General features: G+C 43.3%; 2 protein-coding genes across 4 annotated transcripts in view; both read left to right on the top strand.

Annotated features, from left to right (window-relative positions):
* The first annotated feature begins 8,343 nt into the window (after positions 1 to 8,343).
* Positions 8,344 to 21,867, top strand: LOC145537785 (zinc finger imprinted 2-like). 3 transcript variants are annotated; one of them, XM_081568602.1, is made up of 6 exons: positions 8,346 to 8,444; positions 14,386 to 14,489; positions 15,100 to 15,147; positions 18,519 to 18,645; positions 18,840 to 18,932; positions 20,347 to 21,867. In XM_081568602.1, the coding sequence occupies exons 2-6, from the start codon at positions 14,457 to 14,459 to the stop codon at positions 20,388 to 20,390; spliced, it is 345 nt and encodes a 114-aa protein (XP_081424728.1). In that variant the 5' UTR covers positions 8,346 to 8,444; positions 14,386 to 14,456; the 3' UTR covers positions 20,391 to 21,867. The 3 variants fall into 3 exon arrangements, with proteins under 3 accessions (XP_081424729.1, XP_081424728.1, XP_081424730.1); XM_081568604.1 differs by lacking the exon at positions 15,100 to 15,147 and adding an exon at positions 10,451 to 11,237 and having other exon boundaries at positions 8,417 to 8,444; XM_081568603.1 differs by lacking the exon at positions 15,100 to 15,147 and having other exon boundaries at positions 8,344 to 8,444.
* The window catches only part of LOC145537701 (uncharacterized), a 29,271-nt gene continuing 22,248 nt past the window's right edge, over positions 20,847 to 27,869 (top strand). Inside the window, exon 1 of the mRNA XM_081568550.1 lies at positions 20,847 to 21,039. Coding sequence (XP_081424676.1) covers positions 20,847 to 21,039 — 193 coding nt within the window. The remainder of the gene's footprint in view (positions 21,040 to 27,869) is intronic.

Raw genomic sequence — 27,869 nt, forward strand, 5'->3', positions numbered from 1 at the left:
TCCACTTATCTAGAGGTTTTCTTGAGATTTTTGATAGAATATAAAGAAAGCAGAAGTATGCATTTGAAGTTAAGAAAAAGGGCTATTTTCTTACATACGATGCTCAAGTGTAGTTTTATTCTGTTTGGTAACATATACTCTTTTCATCATTTTGTGTTGCCACTATATATAAAAAGGGCATTTCCAAAGTGAAGCCTTCAGAAGACAGGTTGGAGTCATAATGTTCAATTCATGTGATTAGAAGTTGCAGAAATTCTACACTAAGTAACACTCAATTTTATTAACATTGAATGTTTTGATCTGTTTGTGGAGAGTATTTTTACTTAGCATTTTAAATATTTCTCAAGTACAACCACCATTAAGAATAAAGTAAATAGATGAACCTTTACAGATAAAGTAGGTTATTTGTCCTTTCATTCTCAAAAGTCATATGCATTGTAACAATATAGTGCTGAATTTGCTGAGTAAAATAATCACATTGTATGCGTGAAAATATCATTTCATAAGTAATTTCTATAAACTAATACTTTCATAAATTTGTCCCTTAGCTGTGATAAGGGAAAGGAAGGAACAGCCACTGAAAAATACAAGAAAGTGTTGCATTCAATATATTTTGGTCTTGCTTTGTGTCACTGGTGTATTTGTGTGTGTGTGTGCATATTTTACTGCAAATTTAGACACTAATCTTGCTTTTTAACAGTGTGCTTTGAATGTATCCTCTGAATGAAATGAAATTCAGGGCTTGTTCAATGACCTCAATAAAATTTTACTCATGTGTAGTGAGAGACCATTCATCAAGTAATTTCTGAAACATATTCCTTTGGAGAATTTTTAGGGAATATACATTTAGCTGGTTTCTGTAATATAAAAAAGGGGAGTAAACATTTGGATGGTTTCATTTCACTTTGCTAGAGTTTTCTTTCCCAAGTTTGTACACTGAGTGTGTACATAGTTAAATCCGAGAAAAAAGTTCATGGATGCGTTTTTTGGTGCTTCATCTGTGGAGTTCCTGAGCTGAACATATTTGAGATGGAGGACTAGTTTTAATAGTCTGAAGAAACAAACTTGAGAAGTTGACTTCATTGATAATCAAAACTTCCTGGTTATTTAGTCTTTTTATGTATCTTTCTTCAAGCCTTTGCCAAAAATACCAGAATCTGTGCACATAACATAGTGAAAAACTTCTCTGTGGATGTTCTCAAACAAACACGGGCTTGTCCAAAGATTTAATCTACACTTACATTGTGTTTGCTAGTTTTCATGGTCTGATTGTTTTACTCTTGTTTGTTTCTTGATTTCTGTTTTTATTTTCCTAAAAATTGTGTTCTGATACCCTAACCTCAGAAGATAATAGTATTTTGAAGCAGGCCCTCTAGGATGTCATTATGCCACTGCGGGGGAACCCTTAGGAAAGGAGTTTCTACCCTTATGAAGGAGACCTCAGAGGGTTTGCCCTGAGCAGAGGCAGCAAGAACTCAGCAGTTTGCAAATCAGAGGAGGCTCTTCACCAGAACCCTAACCCTACCAGCACACTGATCCTAGACTTCCCATGTCTGGAAGTGAAACTTTCTGTTGTTGAGAAGCCAGTTTGTAGTATTTTGATGTAAGAACTTGAATGAAGGGAAACACTGGTGACAACACATTTTTTTCTCTCTGTTTAGTAACTGTGAGGCATAGTGTTTCATCTTGAGTTTCTTCTGTACAATTTTCCATGGAAGAATTATTTTGATACATCTCATGTAGAAATTGTATAGGTAAAATTTGTGGGGGGTGGTGCCTAGGAAATTTATTCAAAATTGGATGCCCCATGTTACTTGGTGCTTCAAAGAGGGTGATCTCTTTTGCTTCCTCTCCAGTCACTTGAAACATTCCGTAAGATGCCCCGGAAGGGAAAACAAAGTAATATTTTAATGGAAACTTGACAGGTCCATTTTGTAGGATTTTAGAGTGTGGGAACACAGTTCTTGGCAACATAATTTGACACTACCCTCCTTCAAATCAGACTTTGTTTCATAGGTTCAGAAGATATGCAGGACCATGAACTCCAACACTGCAATTTCAGAAAGCAAACTTTCATATTTTAAAATTATTTTAACTGTAAGATATTAAATTTACATCAACCGGAGTCAGTCACTGGTACACACATATTCCCGCGCCCTGAACCCTCCTCCCCAGCCTATTGCTCTGTGTTGTCCCAAGCACTGGCTGTGGGTGCCCTGCGTCATGCACTGGACTTGGAATGGCCATCTGATTTTGTACGGTAATGTACATGTTTCAATGCTGTTCTCTCAAATTGTCCCACCATTGCCCTCTCCCACAGAGTCCAAAAGTCTGTTCTTCCCATGTCTGTCTCTTTGGCTGCCCTGCATGAAGGATCCCCGTGACCATCTCTCTAAATTGCATACATATACATTACTATACAGCATTTGTATTTCTCTTTCTGACTTTACTTCACTCTGTAGAACAGGCTCCTGTTTCCACACATCATTAGAACTGACCCAAAGCATTCCTTTTCACAGCTGAGTAATAGTCCATTGTATATATATACCACAACTTCCTTATCCATTCATCTGCAATGGATATCTAGCAATATTGCTTCCATGTCCTAGCTATCGTAAATAGTGCTGAGATGAATATTGGGGTGCACGTGTCTCTTTCAGTTCTACTTTCCTTGGGGTGTATGTAAGCAGTGGGATTGCTGGCTCATATGGCAGTTTTGTTTCCAGGTTTTTAAGAACTCATACGCTTTATTGTGGCTATACTTGTTTGCATTCCTACAAACAGTGTAAGACCCTTACCTTTTCACTCCCTCTCCAGAATTTCATGTTTGAGATGTTTGGGTGATGGTCATTGTGCCCAGTGTCAGATGCCACTTCATTGTGGTTTTGACTTTCATCTCTCTGAAAATGAGTGATGTTGAGCATCTTTTGTGTGTTCATTCAGTTCAGTTCAGTTCAGTCGCTCAGTCGTGTCCTACTTTTTGCAACCCCATGAATCACAGCACGTCAGGCCTCCCTGTTCATCACCAACTCCCGGAGTTTACCCAAACCCATGTCCATCGAGTCGGTGATGCCATCCCACCATCTCATCCTCTGTCATCCCTTTCTCCTCCTGCCCCCAATCCTTCCCAGCATCAGGGTCTTTTCCAATGAGTCAACTCTTCACATCAGGTGGCCAAAGTATTGGAGTTTCAGCTTCAACATCAGTCCTTCCAATGAACACCCAGGACTGATCTCCTTTAGGATGGATTGATTGGATCTTCTTGCAGGCCAAGGGACTCTCAAGAGTCTTCTCCAACAGCACAGTTCAGAAGCATCAATTCTTCAGCACTCAGGCTTCTTCCCCCTCCAACTCTCACATCCATATGTGACTACTGGAAAAACCATAGCCTTGACTAGATGGACATTTGCTGGCAAAATAATGTCTCTGCTTTTAAATATGCTGTCTCGGTTGGTCATAAATTTCCTTGCAAGGAGTAAGTGCCTTTTAATTTCATGGCTGCAGGCACCATCTGCAGTGATTTTGGAACCCCAAAAAATAAAGTCTGACACTGTTTCCACTGTTTTCCCATCTATTTTACATGAAGTGATGGGACCGGATGCCATGATCTTTGTTTTCTGAATGTTGAGCTTTAAGCCAACTTTTCCACTCTCCTCTTTCACTTTCATCAAGAGGCTCTTTAGTTCTTTTTCACATTCTACCATAAGGGTGGTGTCATCTGCATATGTGAGGTTATTGATATTTCTCCCAGAAATCTGGATTCCAGCTTGTACTTCATCCAGCCTGGCATTTCTCAGGATGTACTCTTATTAGATCTTAGGGATACTAATTTTAAAGAGACAACATAATAAATTGTGCAAAGCATAAAATATACACATACAATAAGAGTTGTACACAGTACAATGGAATATTAGCCATTAAAAAGAATGAAATAATGTCATTTGCAGCAACATGGATGGACCTAGAGATTGTCATAGCGAGTGAAGTAAATCAGACAGAGAAGGAGAAATATCATATGGCATCCCTCATACGTGGAATCTAAAATGAAATCATATAAATGAAGTTACAACACAGAAAGACTCTCAGACTTTGAGAGCAAACTTATGGTTTGTTCTTATGGATAAACTCACGGATAACGAACAAAGTCCTACTGTACAGCACAGGAAACGTTGCTCAGTGTTACCTGGCAGCTTGGATGGGAGGGGAATTTGGGGGAGAATGGATAAATATATACACATGGCTGAGTCCCTTCACAGTTTACCTGAAAGTATCACAACATTTTTAACTGGCTATACCTCAATACAAACAAAAAGATTTTGGTTTTTTTCTTTAAGTTGTATAAAGGTATGATGACTGAGTAAAATATTTGCATGGGAGCAAGAACCACGGGAGTAATGCTATGTTCAGGGGGATGATTTTCCTTTTTGTCTTAATAATATTTTCTTTCAGCAAACGAAAATCAAGATTCAAATGTGCATAAATTGCTTTTATATGATTACATATTGTGCCATCTTAATATGTATGAATATATAATCCCTTTATCTACTCTTGCTGCTCTGATTTTAACATAAGGAGTTAGAAAACCATTTAAGACAATGTAACCTCCTACATATGCTCTCTTAAGAGGTGCTGCTAATAAATCGAACATGAAGTTTTTAACTTTTTATTTTATATTGGAGTATAGCCAGTTAACAATGCCATGATAGTTTCAGGCGGACAACAAAGGGACTCAGCTACAGATACACGCATATCCATTCTCCCCCAAATTCCCCTCACATCCAGGCTGCCACTGAACACTGAGCAGAGTTCCCTGTTCTCCACAGCAGGTCCTTGTTGGTTCTCCGTTTTAAATACAGCCATGTGTACATGTCTGTCCCACGCTCCCTAACCATCCCTTCCCTGCATCCTTCCCCTCAGCAACCATATGTTGAACATACAGCTTTTTCACACTTGACTCTGTGTCGCGCCACTGGCAGGCACCCTGGACAAGACACCCACACCTAAGAAAATATTTGTGAGTTACCTTCAGCCTAGCAAATAAGAACAAAGGAGAAAAACAATATCCAGAACAAGATATGAATTTCCAAGAAGTTGACGTGCACTTAAGGTATGTGTGTGACTTAGAGGTGGGAGTCTCCTGACCTCTGGATGTTTCATGTGGATTCTGAGAAAAATGTCTGCTTCTTTAATTAGATGGAAATGTACACAACAGAGAGCTTTGCATCAAGTCTGACATTTAGTGCATGACTCCCTGGGACCCTCCAAGCTGGGTTGTTGACCTATTTTTCCTCTGGACCCCAAGCTGTGTTAACTCCTCACTGACTTCTAATCCGGAATCAGCAATCCCTGTTGGGAACGTCCTTGTTGCTTCCCCCTTATCTCCATTCCTCCCTCAACCACTGTTATTTCTTACTTTTGGGGTTGCTGTTGTTGTTCGTCACCGAGTCACGTCCACTTCTTTGCTACCCCACGGATGCAGCACGCCAGGCTTCCCTCTCCTTCGCCATCTCCCAAAGTTTGCTCACACCCATGTCCATTGAGTCGGTGATGCCATCCAAACATCTCATCCTCTGCCACCTCCTTCTTCTCTTGCCGTCAGTCTTTCCCAGCCTCAGGTCTTTCCCAAGGAGTCCGCTCTTCGCATCAGGTGGCCATAGCATTGGAGCTTCAGCTGGAATGTCAGTCCTTCCAATCAATATTCAGAGTTGATTTCCTTTAGGATTGACTGCTTTCATCTCCTTGCAGTCTAAGGGACTCTCAAGAGTCTTCTAATAAAATTGAAGCCAACAGATATAAACTGCCTGTATGGATCTCAGACACCACTTTAATCATTTGACATGTGATGGGGTTCAGGATACCTCACCCCAAAATATGGCACCTGGCATATTGAAGGTGAAGCAGTTTGAGAAAACAGCGGAAGGAAGAGGTTCACTCTCTTCCCCTTCCCCCTTCTTCCATGAAACAAGCCATAATCCCATCATGGGAGAGGTACCCTGCCTATAGCAGGAGGAAAGGAGCATTCTTATCTCCAAAGGGTGAGGAACACTTCCAAGAGGAAGCCTAACACACAGGCCTTGCTAAGTTTCTGCCAGCTTATTACACTCACCTCTTATTCCTTAACCGATCATATTCTTCCACAACTGTCCACACCTCATCAAACCTAGTTTGAAATTCTCAGGTCTGTTTCTTTAGGTCTTCATTTCCTTAGGAAGGCTCCTGTGTCACTTAAAACATATTAAAATAAGTTGTAAGCTTGTCTCCAGTTAATCTGTCTTTGTTGATTCATTTTCAGACCCACCCAGCGACCCTCAGCATGTGGAAGAAAACATTATCCACCTCTACATATTTTAATCCTTACATTTAGTAACTTGCTGTCCTTTTAGTCTAGAAGGACAGACTGAGGCTCAGAGAGCTTGAATGACCTCCAAATTGCAGGTTTTCAGATACAATACATAGAAGAGCACTTCTGGGGAATCCCCCAATCCAGGGGTTTGTGAGCTGCACGTGTATACCTAAAATGCCATCACCAAATCTCAGGTCATAGGTTTTCTCTTAAGTTCTCTTCCTGGAGTTTTCTAGTTTTGGTGTTGCATTTGGGTGTCTGATCCACTTTGAGTTAGTTTTTGTCACAGGTATAAGACCAGTGTCAAGAATATTAACCATTATGCCATCATCACCATAATCAACATCACAATGACTAAAATACTTATTGCATCTTTCACTATACTTTCCCTACATATCTCGAGGCCCTGATAAATGTTCTTTAGTTAAACACAAATGGCTCCTCAACACAGAAAAACATATTCTACCTTGCTCCTGAAAAATTTTTCGACCCTAGTTTTGGAAAAACTGAAAAAGCATCCTATAACACTGAGAATGCAGGTTTGCTCACGCAGGCTGGTGGGGGTCTGATAGGCAAGCGTCTATGGAAGGCAGCTTAGAAATCTCTGTCAAAATGACACACACGTGTGCACTGTGGCTCAACAATTCCACTGCAGGGGATTTTTCTTCCCAGAAGGTTTCACACAGCAGCAGAACTGCTGAAGCTCATAGTTTTGCACAGAATACTGGTAGCAAAGGGCTGAAAACAACTCAGCCACCCAGTAGTCAGGGATGGGGTAAATAAATCAAGTCACAACAACAGTACAACAGAATTCAAACAGCTGTTCAGAAACAGTAGGCAAATTCTCTTTGTACTGATATGAAAAGGTCTCTGAGATAGGAAAAAATGAAGGCATAGAACAATGGGTACAGTCTGCCACCTTTTGTATAAAAAAGGTAGGAAAAGAGACTATGAGTATTTTTGCAAACTAAAAATGTTTCTACTCTATTTATACAAACATATAGTTACATATAATATGAATCTGTGTGGCATCATGATATACTTGTTATAGTTGGTCAGTCCTGTCTGACTTTTTGAGACCCCATGGACTCGACAGTCCATGAATTTCTCCAGGTATGAATACTGGAGTGGATAGCTATGCCCGTCTCCAGGGGAGCTTCCCTACCCAGGGATCGAACCCAGGTCTGCCTGTGTTGAGGGTGGATTTTTCACCAGCTGAGCCACAACGGAATCCCAAGAACATTGCAGTGGGTAGCCTATCCCTCCTGCAGCGGATCTTCCTGACCCAGGAATCGAACCAGACTCTCCGGCATCGCAGGCGGATTCTTTACCAACTGAGCTTCCAGGGAAGCCTTATATTGCTATCAAGGGAGTAATTATATTACTTAAGTACACATTTTAAGCTACAGTATGTACCACACTGTGTCACATTATAGGTTGTGTTACATCGTCACACTTCTTATTTAGAAAATATATTTTATATTTTAAACTATTTATATCTATTACAGGTAAATATCTACCGAATTTATAGTATAGATATGTATAATACGTATCAGTGATAATGACATATATGCGTGTATAACGCACATATGTATATACACATGTATCTCTATTTTCATATACACAAAGACACTGTGGAAGGACACTGAAAACATGTTCATGCTTTCATAATTATTCACACTTGCATAATTATTCAGTTTAATAATCATACGTATTCAAATAATTGCACCGGTCACCTGAGTGTTCCGTGGTTTTATAGCATGAGAATTTGGTCGGTGGCACACACAAAGTGAGAAGGCTTTTCACTGCATACTGTTTATTTTGAAACCGTTTTAAACCACGTGCTAACTACTGCCAAAACTCGTAAAGCATCTAAAGGAAGTAGTCCTCCGGCCCCTCCCAGCCCTCTCTAGGCCGGGTGGTCCTCGCGGGCCCGCCCAGCGGAGCCGGCCAGAAGCGGCCTGCGTTTTCTGCGCGGCGCTTTCTGCACCGGCCGTCCCACAGGGCGCATGCGCAGACCGCTGGTAGCGCCTGCCTGGCGGGTTTGCGCTGCAAGACCGAGGTGCAGAGGTTCGGTCAGGCGAGGGTGTCCGTCTGCGAGGTGAGCGCGCGGCGGCCAGGGCCCGAACGCGAGGGAGAGGCCCTGGGGGTGAGGGCCCGGCTCGCGGGCAAGGAGGCGCGGGCGTCCTCTCAGGGATGCCGGGGCAGACGCTCCTCTTCGCGGGGAAGTCGACGGAAAGGGAGGCGCGAAGTACCGGCCCTGAGGGGAAGGGGTGCGGGAGGCCGCGCGGGCCAAGTCAACTCTGAGGAGGACGCGGCGGCCTCCCTGTTGCTCACGCCCCGGCTTCCTGCCAATGCTTCCCTGGCCGGAAGGCCTTCCACCCGCCCTCCTCCTCCCGCGTCGCACCTTCCTCCCCGTCCCAGGACCCCACAGACCCTCCCTTTTTAGGGCCTCTCTGCTCTCACCACCAAGAACGCGTTCCTTGGTCCCTGAGGACCCTCCCCGTCCTCCTCTCGGATCCCTGCCCTCCCCTTCGAGGACCCCCACGGGCCTTCTCCTTCAGACACACCTGTTGGCCTCCTCAAGGACTCCCGCCCTAGAAATCCCTCCTTCCCCCTCGAGGACCCCTCCCTTCCCTTCACCCCCCCCCCGTTTGGAGGGGCCCCCAGTTTACACCCTCAGAGACCCCCTGCCTTCCCCTCAGAACAGCTTCCTTCCTCCATGAGGACCTCCACCCTCCCCTTCGACGATGCCCCTCAGCCCTCTTCTTCTAGGACCCCACTCTTCGCTCTCCCCCACCAGAACCACCCTTCTTTGCCTTTGAAGACCCCCCGTTCCTCTCCAGACCCCCTGGCCCCTCCCCCAGCCTCCCCCACATTCAAACTCCCCTTTTTTCTTAGGACCCCTCCTCTCCCCTCAACACAGTGCCCTCAGCCTTGGCCCTGCAATTATCCCTCCCCTCTGTCCTGCTCCTGCCTCTCTCCGAGCTCCACCCCCTTTATGTCAGAGGCGCTCCTTCCTTCAGCTCCCCCTTTACCTCCTGTCCCACCTTCCTCTGTGTTTTCCCCCTGGCTCTGGCCCACCTCTCCTCTCCCAGCCCTTACCCTCCCTCAGCCTTCCTGCGGTCCCCCACTTCTGCCCTGGCCCTGGTCCCTCCTTCCTGCCCCTCTTGCCTCAGACCTCCTCCCTCCATCACACCTCTCCTCTCTATATCCTTTCGCTCAGTCCTGGCCCCCTTCCTCTCCTTAGTTCTGCCTCTCCTTTCTGCTCCTCTGCCTCAGTCCCACCCCTTCTCTCTGGGCACCTACTCCCTGGACACCTCTCCTAGCCCAGACTGGTTCTTCCTCTTTACCTTGCCCCCCTCCTCCTCCTCTGGTCCAGCTCTGCATTCTGCCTGGCCTTGCTTTCCTCCTTTCCCCATCCCTCAGCACTTCTCTTTTGGTGGCTCCTTTCAGTCCCTGCTCCCTCCTCCCACAGCCTCAGCTCACCTGGAATCTCTTGGCCTCCACTCCCTTCTCCCAGCACTTATTCCCATTTCTCTGAACTTTCTTCCCTACTCCGAAATCAAGGAACCCACCACCACTCACGTTTTTTAGGGACTCTTTTGCTTTTTTCCCCCCAAGTGTTTAACATCAGCTGCTTTTATGCCTACTTTTCCCTCTCTGGGCGAGGAGAAGGGATTGTGACTCTTTGCTCTAGCTTGGGACCTGGCTAGCCTAGAGAAGCAGGTTGCCAGGATTTCACAGTCATTTCTGCTACTCCTTTGTCAGAATCTTATGCTGCAGCCTGTAGAGATGGAAATTCAGTGGGGGGTATCGTACATCCAAAAAAAGGAAGTAATAGCAAATTTTAAATTGATGGTAGGCGGATAAGTATTAAGAAAAAATCACAGTCTTCTCATACATTATCCCAGTCTAACTTCTAGCTAAAGAGTTAAAATGTTTAAATAAAAAATAAGAAAATAAATTTGCATTTTTAAGTGATCTCTGCCTTTTTGTTACAGGCTTGTTTGATTTCTTTATATTTTTTGCATAGGGATGCAGTCCTTTGTAGGATGAATGTATTGTAATGATCTTTCCTCATTTGTATTAACTCATTTTTAAAAGCATCTTCTTAGGTGGTTCATGAATTTGTTCAGTTCGTTGTGGTTTGGAGTTCAAGTCTCTTCCCTTCAGTGCCATTTCTGAGATTTTTCTAGCCCGTGTCTGTGCATCTTCTAGACCTGACGCTGTGACTGAGGCAAGAGCCGGTCTGTAGATATGCAAATCTGTGTGAATATTCATTTAGGCATTTGTGTGAAATGAGCTAACTTCCTTTGATTCGCATAACCTCTACTGTCCAGTTAAACTCTGCAAGCCATTTGTGAGTCTCTCTGTGTAGTTTCTGCAGATCCTAAGGTTTCTGACTCTCTTCTTCATCTGATAAAACTCAGCCCACCATCTTCCACAACAGTGTGCTTTGAAGCAGCCTGCCTTTTAGAGTATCTCCATCCTTTGAAGGGTCAAGCTGTAAAAATGCTCCATGTGAAAGAAGTTTTGGATATCTCGAGGAATACCCAGCTCGTTCATCTATGTGATCAAGAAGAAAATCGAGAAACCACCCCCATAAGAAGCCCAGAGGCTCCAAGAGTTTCTCATCAAAACTTTAGGTCTTTTCAGCCCCTGTCGGTTACAGGACCTCACCAAGCTGTGAGCCAATTTCAGGAGCTCTGCTGGCGATGGCTGCAGCCAAAGAGCCGCACCACGGAGAGGATGATGGAGCAGCTGGTACTGGAGCAGTTTCTGAACACGTTGCCAGGGGAGGTTCAGACATGAGCAAGGTCAAAGCAGCCCAAGAGCAGCAAGGAAGCAGGTGACCTGGTGGCAGACTTGATCCAAGCATGTGAGGAGGAAGGTGAGAGAGGGACTTTTTGAACTTTTGCTGTATGCCTGGCATGTAAGAGGGAGCTAAATAAAAACTTGTTCAATGAATGAATGAATGAATTTTGTAATCTCCAGTCTAATCTGCCTAATCCTATGTGAAATGAAAGAAACTTGAGATTTGGCTTTTGCTTTTCATGCTATTTTTGGAGAGTATGCCTTCTCTCTGCTCTGTTCCCCACCCTTCCACTTTTCATTTTGAGCCTAAACCTTAGTGTCAACACAAAACAATACACAGTCAAAAAAAAAAAAAAAAGAGGGCATGCAGTGTGGGAGATAGGAGGCCCGAAATTTAAATTCTGTCAAAATTTGACTGGTCTCTTAGAAACTCAAAGTTACTCGATTGGAACTAAGGGCATCTCACTGGTGATAGAAGAAAGCCATTCACTCCCGATAGCCCTTTGGATGATATTGATACTAAAACCAAAGCTTTGTTTGTGTGTGTATATATATATATATATACATATATACTTATATGTATATACAAGGAGAGAAAGGCAAGGGAACAAGATGGGGATGTGGACCAGTGGGATGGGTTGATTACATTGAAAAATATAAAGAATTAAATTTGAAATAAACATGAGGGTCATGTATGGCTGAATGGTGATGTATCAAGGATTATGATTAGTCCAGTTTTGTGCACCTGCATTCACTAAAAGAATTTTGAAGAGGCTAAGAAAATTTGGAAATCCCAGCAGTGGCCACAGAACTGGAAGAGGTCAGTCTTTGTTCCAATCCCAAAGAAAGGCAATGCCAAAGAATGCTCAAACTAAAGCACAGTTGCACTCATCTCACATGCTAGTAAAGTAATGCTCAAGATTCTCCAAGCCAGGCTTCAGCAATACGTGAACCGTGAACTTCCAGATGTTCAAGTTGGTTTTAGAAAAAGCAGAGGAACCAGAGATCAAATTGCCAATATCCGCTGGATCATCGAAAAAGCAAGAGATTTCCATAAAAACCTCTATTTCTGCTTTATTGACTATGCCAAAGATTTTGACTGTGTGGATCACAATAAAATGTGGAAAATTCTGAAAGAAATGGGAATACCAGACCATCTGACCTGTTTCTTGAGAAACCTGTGTGCAGGTCAGGATGCAACAGTTAGAACTGGACATGGAACAACAGACCGGTTCCAAATAGGAAAAGGAGTACGTCAAGGGTGTATATTGTCACCCAGCTTATTTAACTTATATGCAGAGTACATCATGAGAAACGCTGGGCTGGAAGAAACACAAGCTGGAATCAAGATTTCCGGGAGAAATATCAATAACTTCAGATATGCAGATGACACCACCCTTATGGCAGAAAGTGAAGAAGAATAAAGAGCCTCTTGATGAAGGTGAAAGAGGAGAGTGAAAAAGTTGGCTTAAAGCTCAACGTTCAGAAAAGCAGGATCATGGCATCTGGTCCCATCACTTCATGGGAAATAGATGGGGAAACAGTGGAAGCAGTGTCAGACTTTATTTTTTGGGCTCCGAAATCACTGCTGATGGTGATTGAGCCATGAAATTAAAAGACGCTTACTCCTTGGAAGGAAGGTTATGGCCAACCTAGATAGCGTATTTAAAAGCAGAGACATGACTTTGCCAACAAAAGTCCATCTAGTCAAGGCTATGGTTTTTCCAATGGTCATGTATGGATGTGAGAGTTGGACGGTGAAGAAAGCTGAGCGCCGAAGAATTGATGCTTTTGAACTGTGGTGTTGGAGAAGACTCCTGAGAGTCCCTTGGACTGCAAGGAGATCCAATCAATCCATCCTAAAAGAGATCAATCCTGGGTGTTCACTGGAAGGTCTGATGTTGAAGCTGAAACTCCAATACTTTGGCCACCTCATGCGAAGGGTTGACTCATTGGAAAAGACCCTAATGTTGGGTAGGATTGGGGGCGGGAGGAGAAGGGGACGACAAAGGATGAGATGATTGGATGGCATCACCGACTCGATGGACATGGGTTTGGGTGGACTCCGGGAGTTGGTGATGGACAGAGAGGCCTGTTGTGCTGCGGTTCATGGGGTTGCAAAGAGCCGGACACGACTGAGCGACTAAACTGAATAGTAAACATGTTGGACACTTAAAATGTACTACATTGTAAATATTTTATAATAGTGTTTTACCTCTCTTAGTAGTTCTTGAGATAGGTATTACCCTCCTTCCACAGATGAGAAGACAGAGGCACAGGGAGATTGAATAACTTACCTGTGAACGTGTTTGTCGTTCAGTCGTGTCTGACTTTTTGACCCCATGGACTGTAGCCTGCCAGGCTCCTTGCCAGTCGAATTCTCCATGCAAAAAGACCGGAGTGGTTGTCATTTCTTTCTCCAAGGGATTACGTCTGAGCCACCAGGGAAGCCCAACTTGCCTGTGGTCCACAATTATTAATAGTAATTGGCAGTCAGGATTCCGACCTCCATGGCTGGCTCCAGAGTCTGTCATCTTATTAATCGTGGCTGTTAATACTGCCTCCATCGGACATAGGGCATATGGTCCCACAGAATTTTTAAACTTGGTCAAAGACACAGCCTTTGATGGAGCTGAAATTCAAGAGAGGGGAAAGAGCTTGCTAGGGTATGAGAAGAAACTATAGAATAGTGAAAGGTACTCTTGGAAAGAGACCACAAACAAGGAAGGACTTCAGGTTTCCTGAGGGAAGGTGGTGGTTGTCTTCTAGATCCTTGAGTGAAAAAGATGTAATAAGAGTTGTGGTCTTTTTTTTTTTTTTTACTACCTGCTTTGTGCCCCACACACAGCAGGTAATGTTTAACCCTTATAGGTGCCTGTAGAATTAGAGAGATCATTGTAATTTTCATGTTACAATTGAGAAACTGAAGTTCTCTGGTGACTAAATCAATGGTGAAGCTAGGACCATTGATACAAATGTAGAGGGAAGGTTTACTTTATTTGGAAGTCACTGAAAATCCATGGAAGCATTTAGAGGTGGGAGGTAACCAAACCTCTTTTCTGGAATTGCCACAGTGAGCTGAGAAATGATTTTTTTGGTTTTTCTCTTGTCATAGGAAGTGCTGCTTCTGCCCATGGCAGGTGAGGGGTTGGCAGGCTACTCTCTGTGTCTGTGGGTGCTGCCAGACTGGACTCAACTCTGTGGTTATTCCTTCTCCCTTCTAGGGTTCTCTGCTCCCAACTGTGTCCTTGCAGAAGAGAGAAACACAAAACACCACCAAAAGAAGGACACAAAGATGTCTGACAGGAAGCCATTTGTTAGATCTCAGGTGAGTCAGGTTTTCTTCTGACTTAGTTCTGCAGTGTGAGGAGCTCCCCTTTCTGATTTCTAGACCTCCTCTATCTAATTAAACATCCTCATTTCCTTAAAGTCTTTATGTAAACTTTACCTAACTGAGCCTTTCTTTCCCAGGCTTCTGTATCAGAGTTTTCTTCTGACTCTTTGTTTTTGCTTTCCTGCTTTTTCTCACACTTATTGCCACCACCACATACCACATCTTTAATATTTTCTCTCTTTTCCTGTCTCTTGAATTAATTTTTCATTGTTTATTGTTCCATTATCTCTCCACTTTTGACTTAGTCAAAGCAACCCTCATGTGATTTGTACTACTATTATGCTCCTTTTTATAGATGAAATAACTGTTGTGAATTTTTAAAAATTTACTTCTTAATGTTCTTGTTAAATCATGTTTTGAAACCTAGAAGAAGCTAATGTGTTGCACTTGCTTTAGAAAAAAATTCATGGGTGAGGGGAAGGCGTTTGACAGTTAGGAAAAGAAAGTGTTTACAAATGCTCTTTGAGGAAGAGCTAAGGGGAAGAGAGGTGAGAAACATTGTTCCAGGTGATCTGTTCCTGAGAATAGCCCTCTTTCCCTACAGTGTCTGTGTCTAGGATCGCAAGTGAAGATGCCCTCAGAGATGACTGAGGTAATAAAAGAGAATTTGTAAGTGGGTGGATTGTGACAACATGGGGGGCATCTGCCCCATCTAAGGGGCAGCTATGTTTCAGCATCAGCTGATGGCGCCATGTGAAAATGTGGACCCTGATCCCTAGATCTTCTGATTTTTTAAAGTGAAGTCAAAAAATCCTGCTAATAATATGGATTATACTAATATTTTGGTGTTGGCAACTAACAAATTTTGAAGAAAGAATAAAGAACACATGTGAGCCAAATAAACCCCTGTATAAAAGCTGGGCAGTCAGTACATGCTCTCTAGTTCGTTGATCTGCATAATGTTTCCATGAAAACACAAGAGACGTATATTAGTAAAATGGGTATCATGGTCTTCGGTAGTCTTCCAATACCTGCTTTTTACATTCACCTTTCTGTTACCAAGAATGTTGCATGTAATTGTAATTACTTAGTTTGTATTACTGGATTATTCTGAGGTGTGATTATGTGTGTGTTAGTCACCCAGTGATCATGGCATCTGTTGCCATCACGTCATGGCAAATAGATGGGGAAAGAGTGGAAACAGTGGCTGACTTTATTTTTGGGGGCTCCCCAATCACTGCAGGTGGTGATTGCAGCCATGAAATTAAAAGACACTTACTCCTTGGAAGGAAGGTTATGACCAACCTAGACAGCGCATTGAAAAGCAGAGATGTTCCTTTGTCAACAAAGGTCCATCTAGTCAAGGCTATGGTTTTTCCAGGAGTCATGTATGATTGTGAGAGTTGATTGTAAAGAAAGCCAAGTGCCAAAGAATGGATGTTTTTGAACTGTGGTGTTGGAGAAGACTCTTGAGAGTCCCTTGGACTACAGGGAGATCCATCCAGTCCATCCTAAAGGAGATCAGTCCTGGGTGTTCACTGGGAGGACTGGTGTTGAGGCTGAAACCCCAGTCCTTTGGCCACCTGATGCAAAGAGGTGATGCACTGGAAAAGAACCTGTTTCTGGGAAAGATTGAGGGCAGGAGGAGAAGGGGATGACAGAGGATGAGATGGTTGGGTGGCACCACCAACTCCATGGACATGAGTTTGGGTAAACTCCGGGAGCTGGTGATGGACAGGGAGGCCTGGCGTGCTGCAGTTCATGGGGTCGTAAAGAGTCGGACACGACTGAGTGACTGATCTGAACTCAACTGAACTGAGTGAGTCAGTTGTGTCTGACTCATTGCAACCGCAGGGACTGTAGCCTGACAGTCTCCTATGTCCATGGAATTCTCTAGGTGAGTATACTAGAGTGGGTTGCCATTCCTTTTTCCATGGGATCTTCATGACTGAGGGATTGAACCTGGGTCTCCTGCATTGCAGGCAGATTCTTTACCATCTGAGCCACCAGGGGAGCCCCGATATCATCATACATTTATCTCTTCTACCATAAATGAGTGTTTGGGTCTTGCCTAGATTTTGGAGGTTATAAGACAGTACACATGAGCAGATACACCTAGGAATAGGTATATTTCTGGACCCAAAAGTGGTTTACCAATTTACATTTCCCTGGTGGCTCAGACGATGAAGCATCTGCCTGCAACGCGGGAGACCTGGGTTCAATCCTTGGATCGAGAAGATCCCCTGGAGAAGGAAATGGCGACCCACTCCAGTACTCTTGTTTGGCAAATTCCATGGATGGGGGAGCCTGGTAGGCTGCAGTCCACGGGATCGCAAAGAGTCACACACAACTGAGCTCACACATAACTGAGCAACTTCACTTTTAGCATCTTTTAAGAGGTCTCAAAAGCCCACATTCTAAGATTTTCGTTGGTGGCTCAGTCAGTAAAGAATCTGCCTGCAGTGCAGGAGATGGAGGTTCAATCCTTGGTCAGAAAGATCCCCTGGAAAACAAATGGGAACCTGCTGTGTAGTATTCTTGCCTTGGAAATCCCATGGACAAAAGAGCTCGGCCACAGTGGATGGGTCTCAAAATTTTGAGTCAGGCACGACGGAGCAACTACACCACCACCACCACCAAGAGTCCCCCTTCTCGACAGTATTTGGTATTGTCCAACGTCTTAATTTTTGTCAGTTGAATGAGTATAAAGTCATACTTTGTCATTTTGAAATGCATTTTCTTATTATAAGATTGGCCATCTCTGCATATTTATGAGCTGTTTGTGTTTTGTGGATGAGTCACTGAGGCTTAACCTATCCACACTCACAGAGCTTGTAAGAGAGAACCAGAACGTAGACCCAACTGTCTCTTTTTCCTGGGATTGGGGTATACTGCTCAGCTTTTATTTGCATTTTTCTCTCTTTATTAAGGAACTTAAAAGGATCTTTCTCCTCCCACACAGATCTCTAGAAATTCGCAGCAGAAGCTGTCTTAGAAATATTCCTACTTCTCTCAAGAGTTCAAATCAAAAGAAAGATATACTTATTTTTTCTCTTTCTTTTTTATGTTTTAAATTATGAAACTATGATAACACATTTACAGGAGGCTTGGAGAGTTCACAACAAAGTTACATATAGTTCCACTATGTGGTGGTTGGTGGTTTAGTCACTAAGACATGTCCAGTTCTTGTGACTGCATGGACTGTAGCCTGCCAGGCTCCTCTGTCCATGGGATTCTCCAGGCAAGAATACTGGAGTGGGTTGCTATTTCCTTCTCCAGGGGTCTTCCCGACCCAGGAATCAAACCCAAGTCCCCTGCATTGCAGGGAGATTCTTTACCAACTGAGCTATGAGGGAGCTATGGGGGAAGTTCTACTATAAATTACAATTATTTTTAAGTAGATAAATTACAATTTTTAGTTGGACTTCCAATATCAAACTCAAAAAATTAATGGAATGAATAAAGGTAGAAGTCTATAGTAGATCTGAAAAGCAGTATGAACCAATTGAACATAACTTCAGATTTATATAGTTTTCACACAACAACAGAATCCAAATTCTGTTCAAGTTCCCATAGACTATAAACTAGGAGACCATGGAACATATCCAGGGATATTAAGTGCAAAAGTTTCATGGCCTGAAGGTATTGAAATCATATACAGTCTGTTCTCCTATCACTGTGGAATTATGTTAGAAGTTAATACCAAAAGATATTGGAAAATAACCCACATATTTTTAAATGCAGTGTGACATTTCCCAAGAGAGTTCTTTGACTTAGCTATTGAAAGCCTCTATAAAGTTAGAAGGCTGAAAAAAACAAGAGGGTGATTGCAGAGAAGAAAACATTTTAATGAGAAAGACTTAAAGGAAAGAAACCCTTGTAGGTCCCTGAAACCTTTGGATTAGAGTCTTTCTGCTTGTCTGAATGTGTGCTTCATGGTCAGTCCCCTCTTACCAGGCACCTTTATCCCTCTTTGGGATAATTCCAGATTTCAATCATTTAGGAGTATATCTTGTATTTCAGGAATTGATGACTTTCGAGGATGTGGCTGTGGACTTCAGTCCAGAAGAATTACCCTACCTCAGTGTTTCTCATAGGAAGCTCTACCGGAAGGTGATGCTGGAAAATTACAGGAACCTGGTCTCCTTCGGTAAGCTGTGATGACCAAAATTGTTTCCAGACATTGGCATATGTCCCTAGTGGCAGAAACTTTGGAAACAGGCTTTATTTTTCTTGTGTGTAAATTTGCACTTGCCTGTTATCTCAGAGCCTTTAGAAACCAGGCTGGGAGTTCCTGAGGGTACAGGACAGAACCCCCAAGTTATAAGTCTCCTTCTTCAACAGGGTACCAGTTCCCTAAACCTGACATTATCTCACAACTGGAAGAGGAGGAGTCACATGCTAGGGAGGAAGACGGGAGTGCAGTGACATGTCAAGGTGAGCCGTGAGACCGGGATCTTGGGGAGACAACCCTGGTCAGTGAGCAGGGGCTGGGAGCTGGTCCTCAGAGCCCACTCAGCTTAGGCAGAGGGCCGGTAGGTGCTTTCACCTTAGGGGCTCGTGTGGCCACGCCACATCATGCTCACTCAGTACTTCTTTTGTCTCCTCTCTGAAGCTCATCTCTTCCTCTCCTGCTTAGCTCCAGGGAGGCCAGTTTCCCTATCCTCTAATGTTCAAGCCCCTGCATTCATTTGTGCCTTTCCCCTGACAGCTAGAAATCAGAGGTCTTTTCTCTGTCCCTGAGACAAGCAAAAACCTTGGTGTGATACCACTGCTCTTTCCAGCCCTCAGGGAGGTGACATAAAGCACACATCAGGTTCTTACCACTCCCAAAAGAAAATCCAGACTTCTAGCAAAACATTTAAATCCGTCCCAGTCTGGCCCAAAAGTCACATCCAGCTTCATCTCTCATAGATACTCCTAGTAGAACCCTATATTGCTGCTCCCCAGGACTGTGTACTTCCATAGTCAGTGTCTGCTCAGAATAAGCTTGCCGCCCATTTGACTGCTTGCTCAGCCCTAATGCCTTCCCCTGGCTGATCTTTTTCTGTTCCCAGATGAAATTCCCCAAACTCTCCTTTTGTACATTTATAGCCTGATTAGAGTCTTTGTACAGACTTACGAACATCCAGGTGGATGATGCTTTGCTCGGAATCAGCGTTTAGTAAATGTTGAATTGAATGGGTAAAACGAGAGATTGGGAGCCAAGAAAAGAGTTGGAGTTCTCTTGCTTTATTCTGAGTGAGAAGGTGTTGACTGGTGTACTCCAGTGTTTCCCCAATAGTCCTACAGAATTATGATAATCGGGGTTCTTTACAAAAAAAAAAAACCCAAAAGTGTTGCCTAACAAGATCAGTTCGAGAAATGCTACCTGTTACATTTCCCCTCTTGGAGATCTGAGATGCTGCTTAAGGGATCTGAAGAGTCCTACAAGAGTGAAAGCTGACTTGCATCGTACGGTATCTCCCGGATTGACCTGACAATAGAATCCCTTTATGGCCACAGTTGTATTAGTTCCTCCAAAGCGCAGTGATGTACCAAGCATGGTCTGGAAGTTGCAGCCAAACCCCAGTCCCCCCTCTTTCTCTGGTTTCCTTCTCATTCTCTTGTCAGTGCCTCTGGCATCTTTGTCAATGTTCAGTCCTCCTAGATGGTCTTTGCTGCCTCACCCTCACCTATCCTTGCTTACTGTCTTCTTTATCCTTCTCCCACTCTCTCCTTAGGTTCCTGGAAAACTCTCAAACCTCTGTACTAATGCGTCTGTAGTGATTGGTCTCTTTCTTCTGTTTCTACTATAATGATGTTTTTCTCTGAGTAAAAAATAGTAGAGGACCTTTTACATTTCTTTTAGGTTGCGAGGACCAATCTGAAACCAAAGATCTAACTCCAGAGTAAAGCCTGCCTGTAGAGAAATCATCCTCGGGGGCAAGAATAGAGGATTTGTAGGCAGGTGACTCCTTGTGTGCCCACACGAGAGAGTCTTGTGCTGATGATCCGCTGGAGTTGCACCAGGTCAAGCCGGCAGAAGTTTTGAATCCCATAAAAATAAGTGAACCCAAGACCCTCACTCAGGAAGGAAGCCACGAGGGTGATCAACTAGAGAAAAGCTCAGAACTTAAGAAACCATCGGAGAGTCTGCTAGAAAATGGTCCCCGGGAGCACAGTACTCTTGGAGCCTGCACCAGGTCCTGCCTGGCCCACAACTCGTTTTTCCTCCAAGAGAACAAACACTATAGATGTGAATTTTGTGGGAGAGACTTCAGTACCCAAGGAGGCCGGGAGAAGCACCAGCAAATCCACACGGGGAAGAAGCCCTTTGTATGTAAATGGTGTGGGGAGGCCTTCTACCTCATGCCGCACCTCAGCAGGCATCAGAAGACTCACTGGGATGGGAAGTCCTTGACCCAGCGGGCAGATGTCTATGGCCGCGTGAGCGTTCAGAGGCAGGACTGCCATGAGCGTCTCGAGTGTGGCAAAGCTGTCATCCAGGCTGTCCATCATGTGCAGCATCTCAAAGCCCACGAAGCAGCAAGAGCCCTGCCACGTGAGTTACCCCGAGACAAGATGTATTTGATTGCATGTAAGCGGCAGCACGACTGCGTTGGAAAAAGAGCCCATCAGTGTTGCGACTGTGGCAGAAGGTTGCGTCAAAGATCACACCTCATCCAGTACTACAGGATTCACACTCAGGAGAGGCCTTACCAGTGCCAGCTGTGTGGGAAGTGTTTCGGCTGACCCTCCTGCCTCACTCAACATTACCAACTCCATTCTCAAGAGAAGCCCCTGGAGTGCCATTACTGTTGAAACACGTCCAGTCAGAACATTCTCAACCTCTTAGGCTTTCTCCTGGAGAGAGACCCTTGGAGCGCTCTGAATGAAAGAAGGTCTTGCACCAGCCCTCCCACCTTGTTAACAACTTGAAAACATGTCATGGTGTAGTCAGAAAACAGCAAGCGGTTGCAAGGTGATAGAACAGTCTTTTTGCAGACGGACAGTCAGCACGTGTGCCAGTCACTGAAGCAAAAAACCTTACAGAGTATTTTTGGGAAAGAAGCCGATAGAGTTTGTCCTTCTCTGGTGGTGTCCATAGAATAGAGAACCTCGATTTTGACATCCCGACAAAAAATGTGTGACTGGCAGGTGTGCTCCAGACAGGAACTCTGTTGCCTGAATTTTTACAGAAGTGTTGACATACAATATCTTTACCACATGGGATGCATCAGCAAAGGGCATCGTAAAAAGGTGTGTGAGGTGTACCTATGGTGATAATCCACAAAGCTGAAGTAATTGGTAATGTGCTTACATAGACATTCATAATTTTGAAAACATTGCCATGTGTATTATTTGATCAGTTAAGGAATGCTGCACTGCACCTGTGTTGAGGATATTTATTTCATATGTACAGATAGAGCAAACTTGAAACTCCAGGTTGTCATTTGATTTGAACTGGGTTGTAAGTGATGAGGCAAAAACTGAACCCCAGCTTGGTTTGGTTCGCTTGTTTGGTTTTTGAGAGTCCCTGAGATACTTATTTTAAATCTTGATGCTCAACCCAGGTTTGTTTTCTTCCTGCCACATTCTCTCTGAAGAAAAGTAACATCTGTACTGACCGAAGCCACCTTTCTTTTTAGTAATTTCAATGTTATTTCATGTTAAATCAGATGGGACACTGGTGGAATTAGGGGGTCAAAGAGATTGTTAAAGTGAAGTTCAGATAGCCATTTCTCTTACAATTTAGGATTAGATGAATTTTGGGGACACTGATCAGGGAAGAATATTTTTGCTAAACACTTTCTTATAATTGGTCTTGTAGATCGTAAATCTGCTGCTGATCAAGTAGCATGTTTAGTAGTTTTATATGTGAGGGTTTGGGGTTTTGCATTTTTGAAAAAAAGAAGGAGTATTTGAAAACGGTTTCTGTTGTAGGACTCGGGCATCATCAGCACAGCCAGCTTCACCTAAAGTCCTATTTCTATGCTGGGCATACTTCACTCAAAAGTACGAGCCACGAGTTGCACTAAAAATCTCTTTTATGCCATAGTGTTCTAATGTAAAGGTTTTGCATCACTGACTTGAATGATGGTCAGATGCAAACACACCTGGGAACCAGGTGACATAGTGTCTCAGAATCTGACTCCTGGCCTGGCAGGGTGGGTTGTGTCTGTCGTTATTCACCGCCGTGCTTTTTCTCATCCTGCCGTTTCTGACCTATGATGTGTGGCTACAAAGTCATGAAGTTAAAAACCAACATGAGTCATTAGGGCCTGCACCAGCCAAATGAGCACTTGATCCACATGAGCGCTCACTACACAGCCCCTCGTCCTTGTTTCCCAAGTTCCTGGTGGAACAGCCCTCACTGACTGGCCCTGTTTCCTCCCATGGACCACCCTCCCACCCACTGTATCTTTGTTTCTGATCCTGCCACCACTACCTCAAGGGAAGATAATGTCAGTATGCCTTATTGTTGATGTTGTTAATTAACCTTCATTTGTTTCTCTTGGTAATTAATAAATATCTCTCAGGAGAAACTTTCAGGAGAGCTTCCACTTTCTCCTCCAACTTTTACCTACTGAATTCTAGAATCTAGCAAGTGGGTTTTACCTACAGCCGTTTTTACTCTCATACTAGTGATTTTTTCATTTTTCTCATCCCTTCTACATTTAGTAATTAGAATTCTGTGAGGAAAAGTTGCTCCTCTAGATTTTTATTCAGTAATTTATTTATATAGCATGGATTTGTGGCATGGGCTGTAATTCAACATGACCATTACTTATTTTAGAATTGTTCCAGCTCTGGCCACTGGGAGTCCTTTTGAGTTGGCTCCTGTGACTTTTCAACAAGACCTCATCCTTTTCTGAATGGTTGTAACTGTAACCTCCATGCACTCCAGGAAGACCCTGTCATTTCTTTATGATAACTTCTACCTCACCACTACCTTGTGAAATCTGCTGCTTTCCCTGGGATCATAGCTTTACTCACACCCTTCATCAGTCTGCCATCCCATTTCTTCCTTCACCATTTTTGCTAAATCTCCATACTACCTCAATTATTATTAGCTTAACACACTTTCTTTCAATTGTGTCATCTCTGTTCTTTAAACTTCAGTATATCTACCTAAAAAGGAAAATTTTAAATCAACTCAGAAAAAGTGTCTTACCCAGACCGTAATCAGATTTTCCTAGTCATTGCCGAGATGTCCTTTTATAGCTGGCTTGTTTGAACCTGGATCCAAATGTGCTCTATTAATTGCATTTGGTTGTCTGATTTCAAGTTTCTCTTAATCTAAAGCAATCTCTTCTCACTTTTTCTTAATGCCTTGTGTGACCCCAAGAATAATGTAGAAATATATTTCCCCCCTCTCTCCACCCAATTCCTAGTATAGCTAACAGCTTTTATATTCCTTATATTAAGGTTTAACTGTTTAAATTTAGAAGCCCTCATTTTTTAATTTATTTTTAATTCTGATAAACACATGACATAAAATTAACCATCTCAGACATTTTTAAGTGGTCAGTAGTGTTAAGTAGAGCCACATTATTGTGCAGTGAATACTCAGGACTTTTCATCTTGAAAAACTCAAATTCTGTATCCATGGAACAGGAACTCCCCATTTCCCCCTCGCTCCAGCCATGACAGCCATCTTTCTGGCTCTCATTTTTTTAAAGCTTTGTGTGATTAAGCCAGTAGTCCTGAAAGAAACTAGGTCAGTTGTCCTGTGGAATGTCCCCCCTTGTAAATGTGTCTGTTTGCTTCCTGTGGTATCCTTAACTTGTCCCTCTCTCCCTGTATTTTCTGTAAATGGAAGTTAGTGCTAAACTCCGGAGAATTTAGTTTGATTCGTCTTCAGCTGCTTTGGCAGGAATACCTCGTAGGTGGTTTTGTGTACTTTATATCATATCCCGGTCAAGTTTTTTGCCCCTGCCAAAGGTCTAGGCTCTTGAAGTCATTCTCCAAGCCACTGCACCATTCTCCAAGCTTGCACCATTCACAGGCAGGAAGGTTTCATAGTTTTCACCATCCATGTACTCTTCATGATCCAGCTGCATGTTCCTTCTTCACCACCTCTTCTAGATTTTTCTTTACGTGTCTCCCCCCATTACTCCATCCTGGTCTTTAGATATTTGGATTAAGAGGTGATAGAGACTCCTTGAGGGGGTCTGCTGTGGAACATTTTTCGAGGGCCCTGGGCCAAGGCTTCTTAAGAGACCTTAACTCTAGAAAGCTAGGGAGCATCAGACTTGACTCGGTTCCGATGCTGCTTTCATACCACAGATGGCAGCAGTGACAACGTGGGTAGTTAACTCTGCCGGTCATCCCTGGACTAGTTGGAATTTATAAAATATGCACAAGCCACTGCCTCCATACTTTTCAAGCTGAGCTCTAGTTGCCTGTGGTGGCAGGTACCTCAGCCTGTTATCTTTCACCTTGCTGCTTTTCTTGCTCCTATTCTAGTGGGCCCCCAAGGATAATACTATTCTTTGTGGCTTTTCCCAACCAATTCCTGATACATCAGACAGTTTGAGCACTGGTCTTATACTCAGGCTATTTTTTTAATGTAGAAACACTCATGTTGTAAGCTTTCTTTGATTATGCAAGTAATACCTATCTGTTGAAGATGATTAGAAAATACTATCATCTTTGAGGATTTGGTTGTTTTTTTTTAATATTTGTATTTCCCTGTCTTAGATATACTTGCTGCCAGAAGAGGTATACACTGTTCAGACATTTTTTCCTGTGTATAGGTTTCTATAGATTTTTAAAGAAAATACATACTATTTTAAAGGTGGCAATTTTCTTGTAATATATCATGAACATCTTCCCACATTCCTAAATGTATCCCCCAGTTTCATCTTTCAGGACTACCTCATACTTGGTTGCATAGATTTGGCCTAATTTATTTCACTAGACTTCTAGGTTTGGAAAATGGGGTTACTGTTCTTTATCTCTTTTTTTATTCCATTGCAAACATTTTATTTTTTTTATTTAGTTATAATTAACATACTGTATTATATGAGGATGGGGGGATAGACCGGAAAAGTGAGGGGATTAAGAAGTACAAACTTCCAGCTATAAAATAAGTCACAGGAATGTAATGTACAAATAGGGAATATAGTCAGTACTGTTGTGACAGCTTTGTGGTGGCGGATGGTAACTGTGCTGATTGTGGTGATTGTTGCTGAATGTGTAAGAATGCTCACTCCCTGTGTTGTACACCTGAAACTTATCTGGTACATGTGCGCTGCTTCCCCATTACCTCCTGAGTCTTGGAATTTCCATCAGCATCTTGCTCTGATGTCTTTGCATGTGGTTGTGTTCCCCAAGGAGAAGTTCCCAGCAGTAGACCTTCTGGGCCAAAAGGTATATGTATCTTGATGGTTTTGGAAGCACCCCTGGCCTTCTCTCCTCAAGGTCAAAAAGATATGTACACTTGTTTTTTTTTCTCTTGGGAGCAAGTGAACTACTCAACTCTCTGTGAAGAACTACTACAGTTCCTCTGTGAAGAATTTGCACTCTTAACCCCGCTTAGGGAATTAAGAGGCCTAATGTCAGGCCTGGAAAGATCCACAGATGAAGTAGTTTGTCCACACCCTCATTTTACCAGTTGTGTTAGGTTTACTTTCCTCATTAAACAGTAGTAAGCATATTAAAAAAAAAAAAAATTCAGAAACACAGCAGGCTAATAAACTCCCCCGCCCCGGGGTGCTCTCATTAGAGCACACACCCAGGACCATGCTTGTGTTCACTGGCTGAGGAGCCCCTTGCTAGGGTAGGGAGAGTGTGGGCTTTGGAGCTGGGCTGACCTGAAGCCAGAGCCGGCTCCCTCCTCAGAAGCCGCTTAACCTCACTTTCTCAGGAAATGCGGTAACAGTGCCTCCCCTTGGAACTCTTGAAAGGCCTGGAGCTCGTCCGTACAACAGAGCCTAACAGTGCCTGGTACATAGTAGGCACTCAGGGGGTGTTCTTAAAGTTCTCTTAGTGACAGTTGCTAAACCACAGAATTACAGGCCACAGCCATATGTCAGATACAACCACACCTTAGCACATTGGAGTATTCACTGTACTTTAAATAATTTTTCTGAGTAAACATTTTTCGTATAATTACAGATTTGGAGTTCTCTTTTTCTCACTAATTTGTAATGCCAATTTAAAAATGGCAGTGATATAAAGGTTGGATGAACAGATCATAAAGCATTGTATTGTAGTTGTTTTCTGAAGATAGATTTCCAAAAAGTGGTATTACCAGATGAGACAGGAAAAGCATTTCTGTGGTTCTCAAAAGATGGTGCAGAATTTGTTTCCTGAGGGCAGCACTCACAGCCACCAGCTACAGGCAGGGCAGGAGGCGGGTGGGCAGAGATGTGTATAGCTAATCAGTCACGCTGGCCCTGAACCTGAAGACTGGCCCACAACCTTTCTCAGCATAGCACTCCTTATAAGACAGACTGAGCAGTTCATATTTGCAAAGAAATGGCTTTCCCATGCCTGGTATAAAGAAGCCTTTGAACAACATTACCTGCATTGGACATTTATTACTTAAACCAAGAAAACATTTGCCTGTTTGATAAGCCAAAAAAGTGATTCTTGCTACCTCATGAATTCCCTCCTGCCCATGTATGCTTTTAAACTTCTCTGTGTATAATCTAGGCCTTTTGCCCATTTTACTATTGTGTCTGTGCTTTTTTTCTTTTTTACTGATTTGCAAAAACTGGTTTTCCTTTTTTTTAAAGGATTTTTAAAAGGATTCCTATTGTTCATTTGAGAGCACTAACTTGACTCATTAAAAACAATTTCAGTTTTATGAAAAGGTAGATCTCTCTACCTCATTGGAAAAGACCCTAATGCTGGGTAGGATTAAGGGCGGGAGGAGAAGGGGATGACAGACGATGAGATAGTTGGATGGCATCACCGACTCGATGGACATGGGTTTGGGTAGACTCTGGGAGTTGGTGATGGTCAGAGAGGCCTGGCGTGCTGCAGTTCAACGGGTCGCAAAGACTCGGACACGACTGTGAGAGTGAACTGAACTGAGATCTCTCTCTCTCTCTGCCTTGCTGTCCCCTGCCCCCGACTCCAATACACCATAAACAGTGTTAACATTTTGGTCATTTTGGTTTGTTTTCTCTTTTTTTGGCTGCACATACTGCATGCAAGATCTTAGTTTCCCAAACAGGGATTGAACCTGAGTCCCCTGTGTTGGGAAGCACAGGGTCTTAACCACTGTACCGCCACGGAAGTCCTCTTGTTTTCTTATAATTTAAAACTAATCACCAGACTAAGGAGGTGCTTGCCTGTAGGGAGTAGTGGGGAGGAAGTCTGGCTTCCGTGGTACCTCTGTTCGGTCTCACCTACTGACACATGTGGGCGTGTTACCTA

Source organism: Giraffa tippelskirchi, chromosome Y (assembly GCF_054371585.1).
Source record: "Giraffa tippelskirchi isolate mGirTip1 chromosome Y, T2T-mGirTip1v1.2.pri, whole genome shotgun sequence".
NCBI lineage: Eukaryota > Metazoa > Chordata > Mammalia > Artiodactyla > Giraffidae > Giraffa > Giraffa tippelskirchi.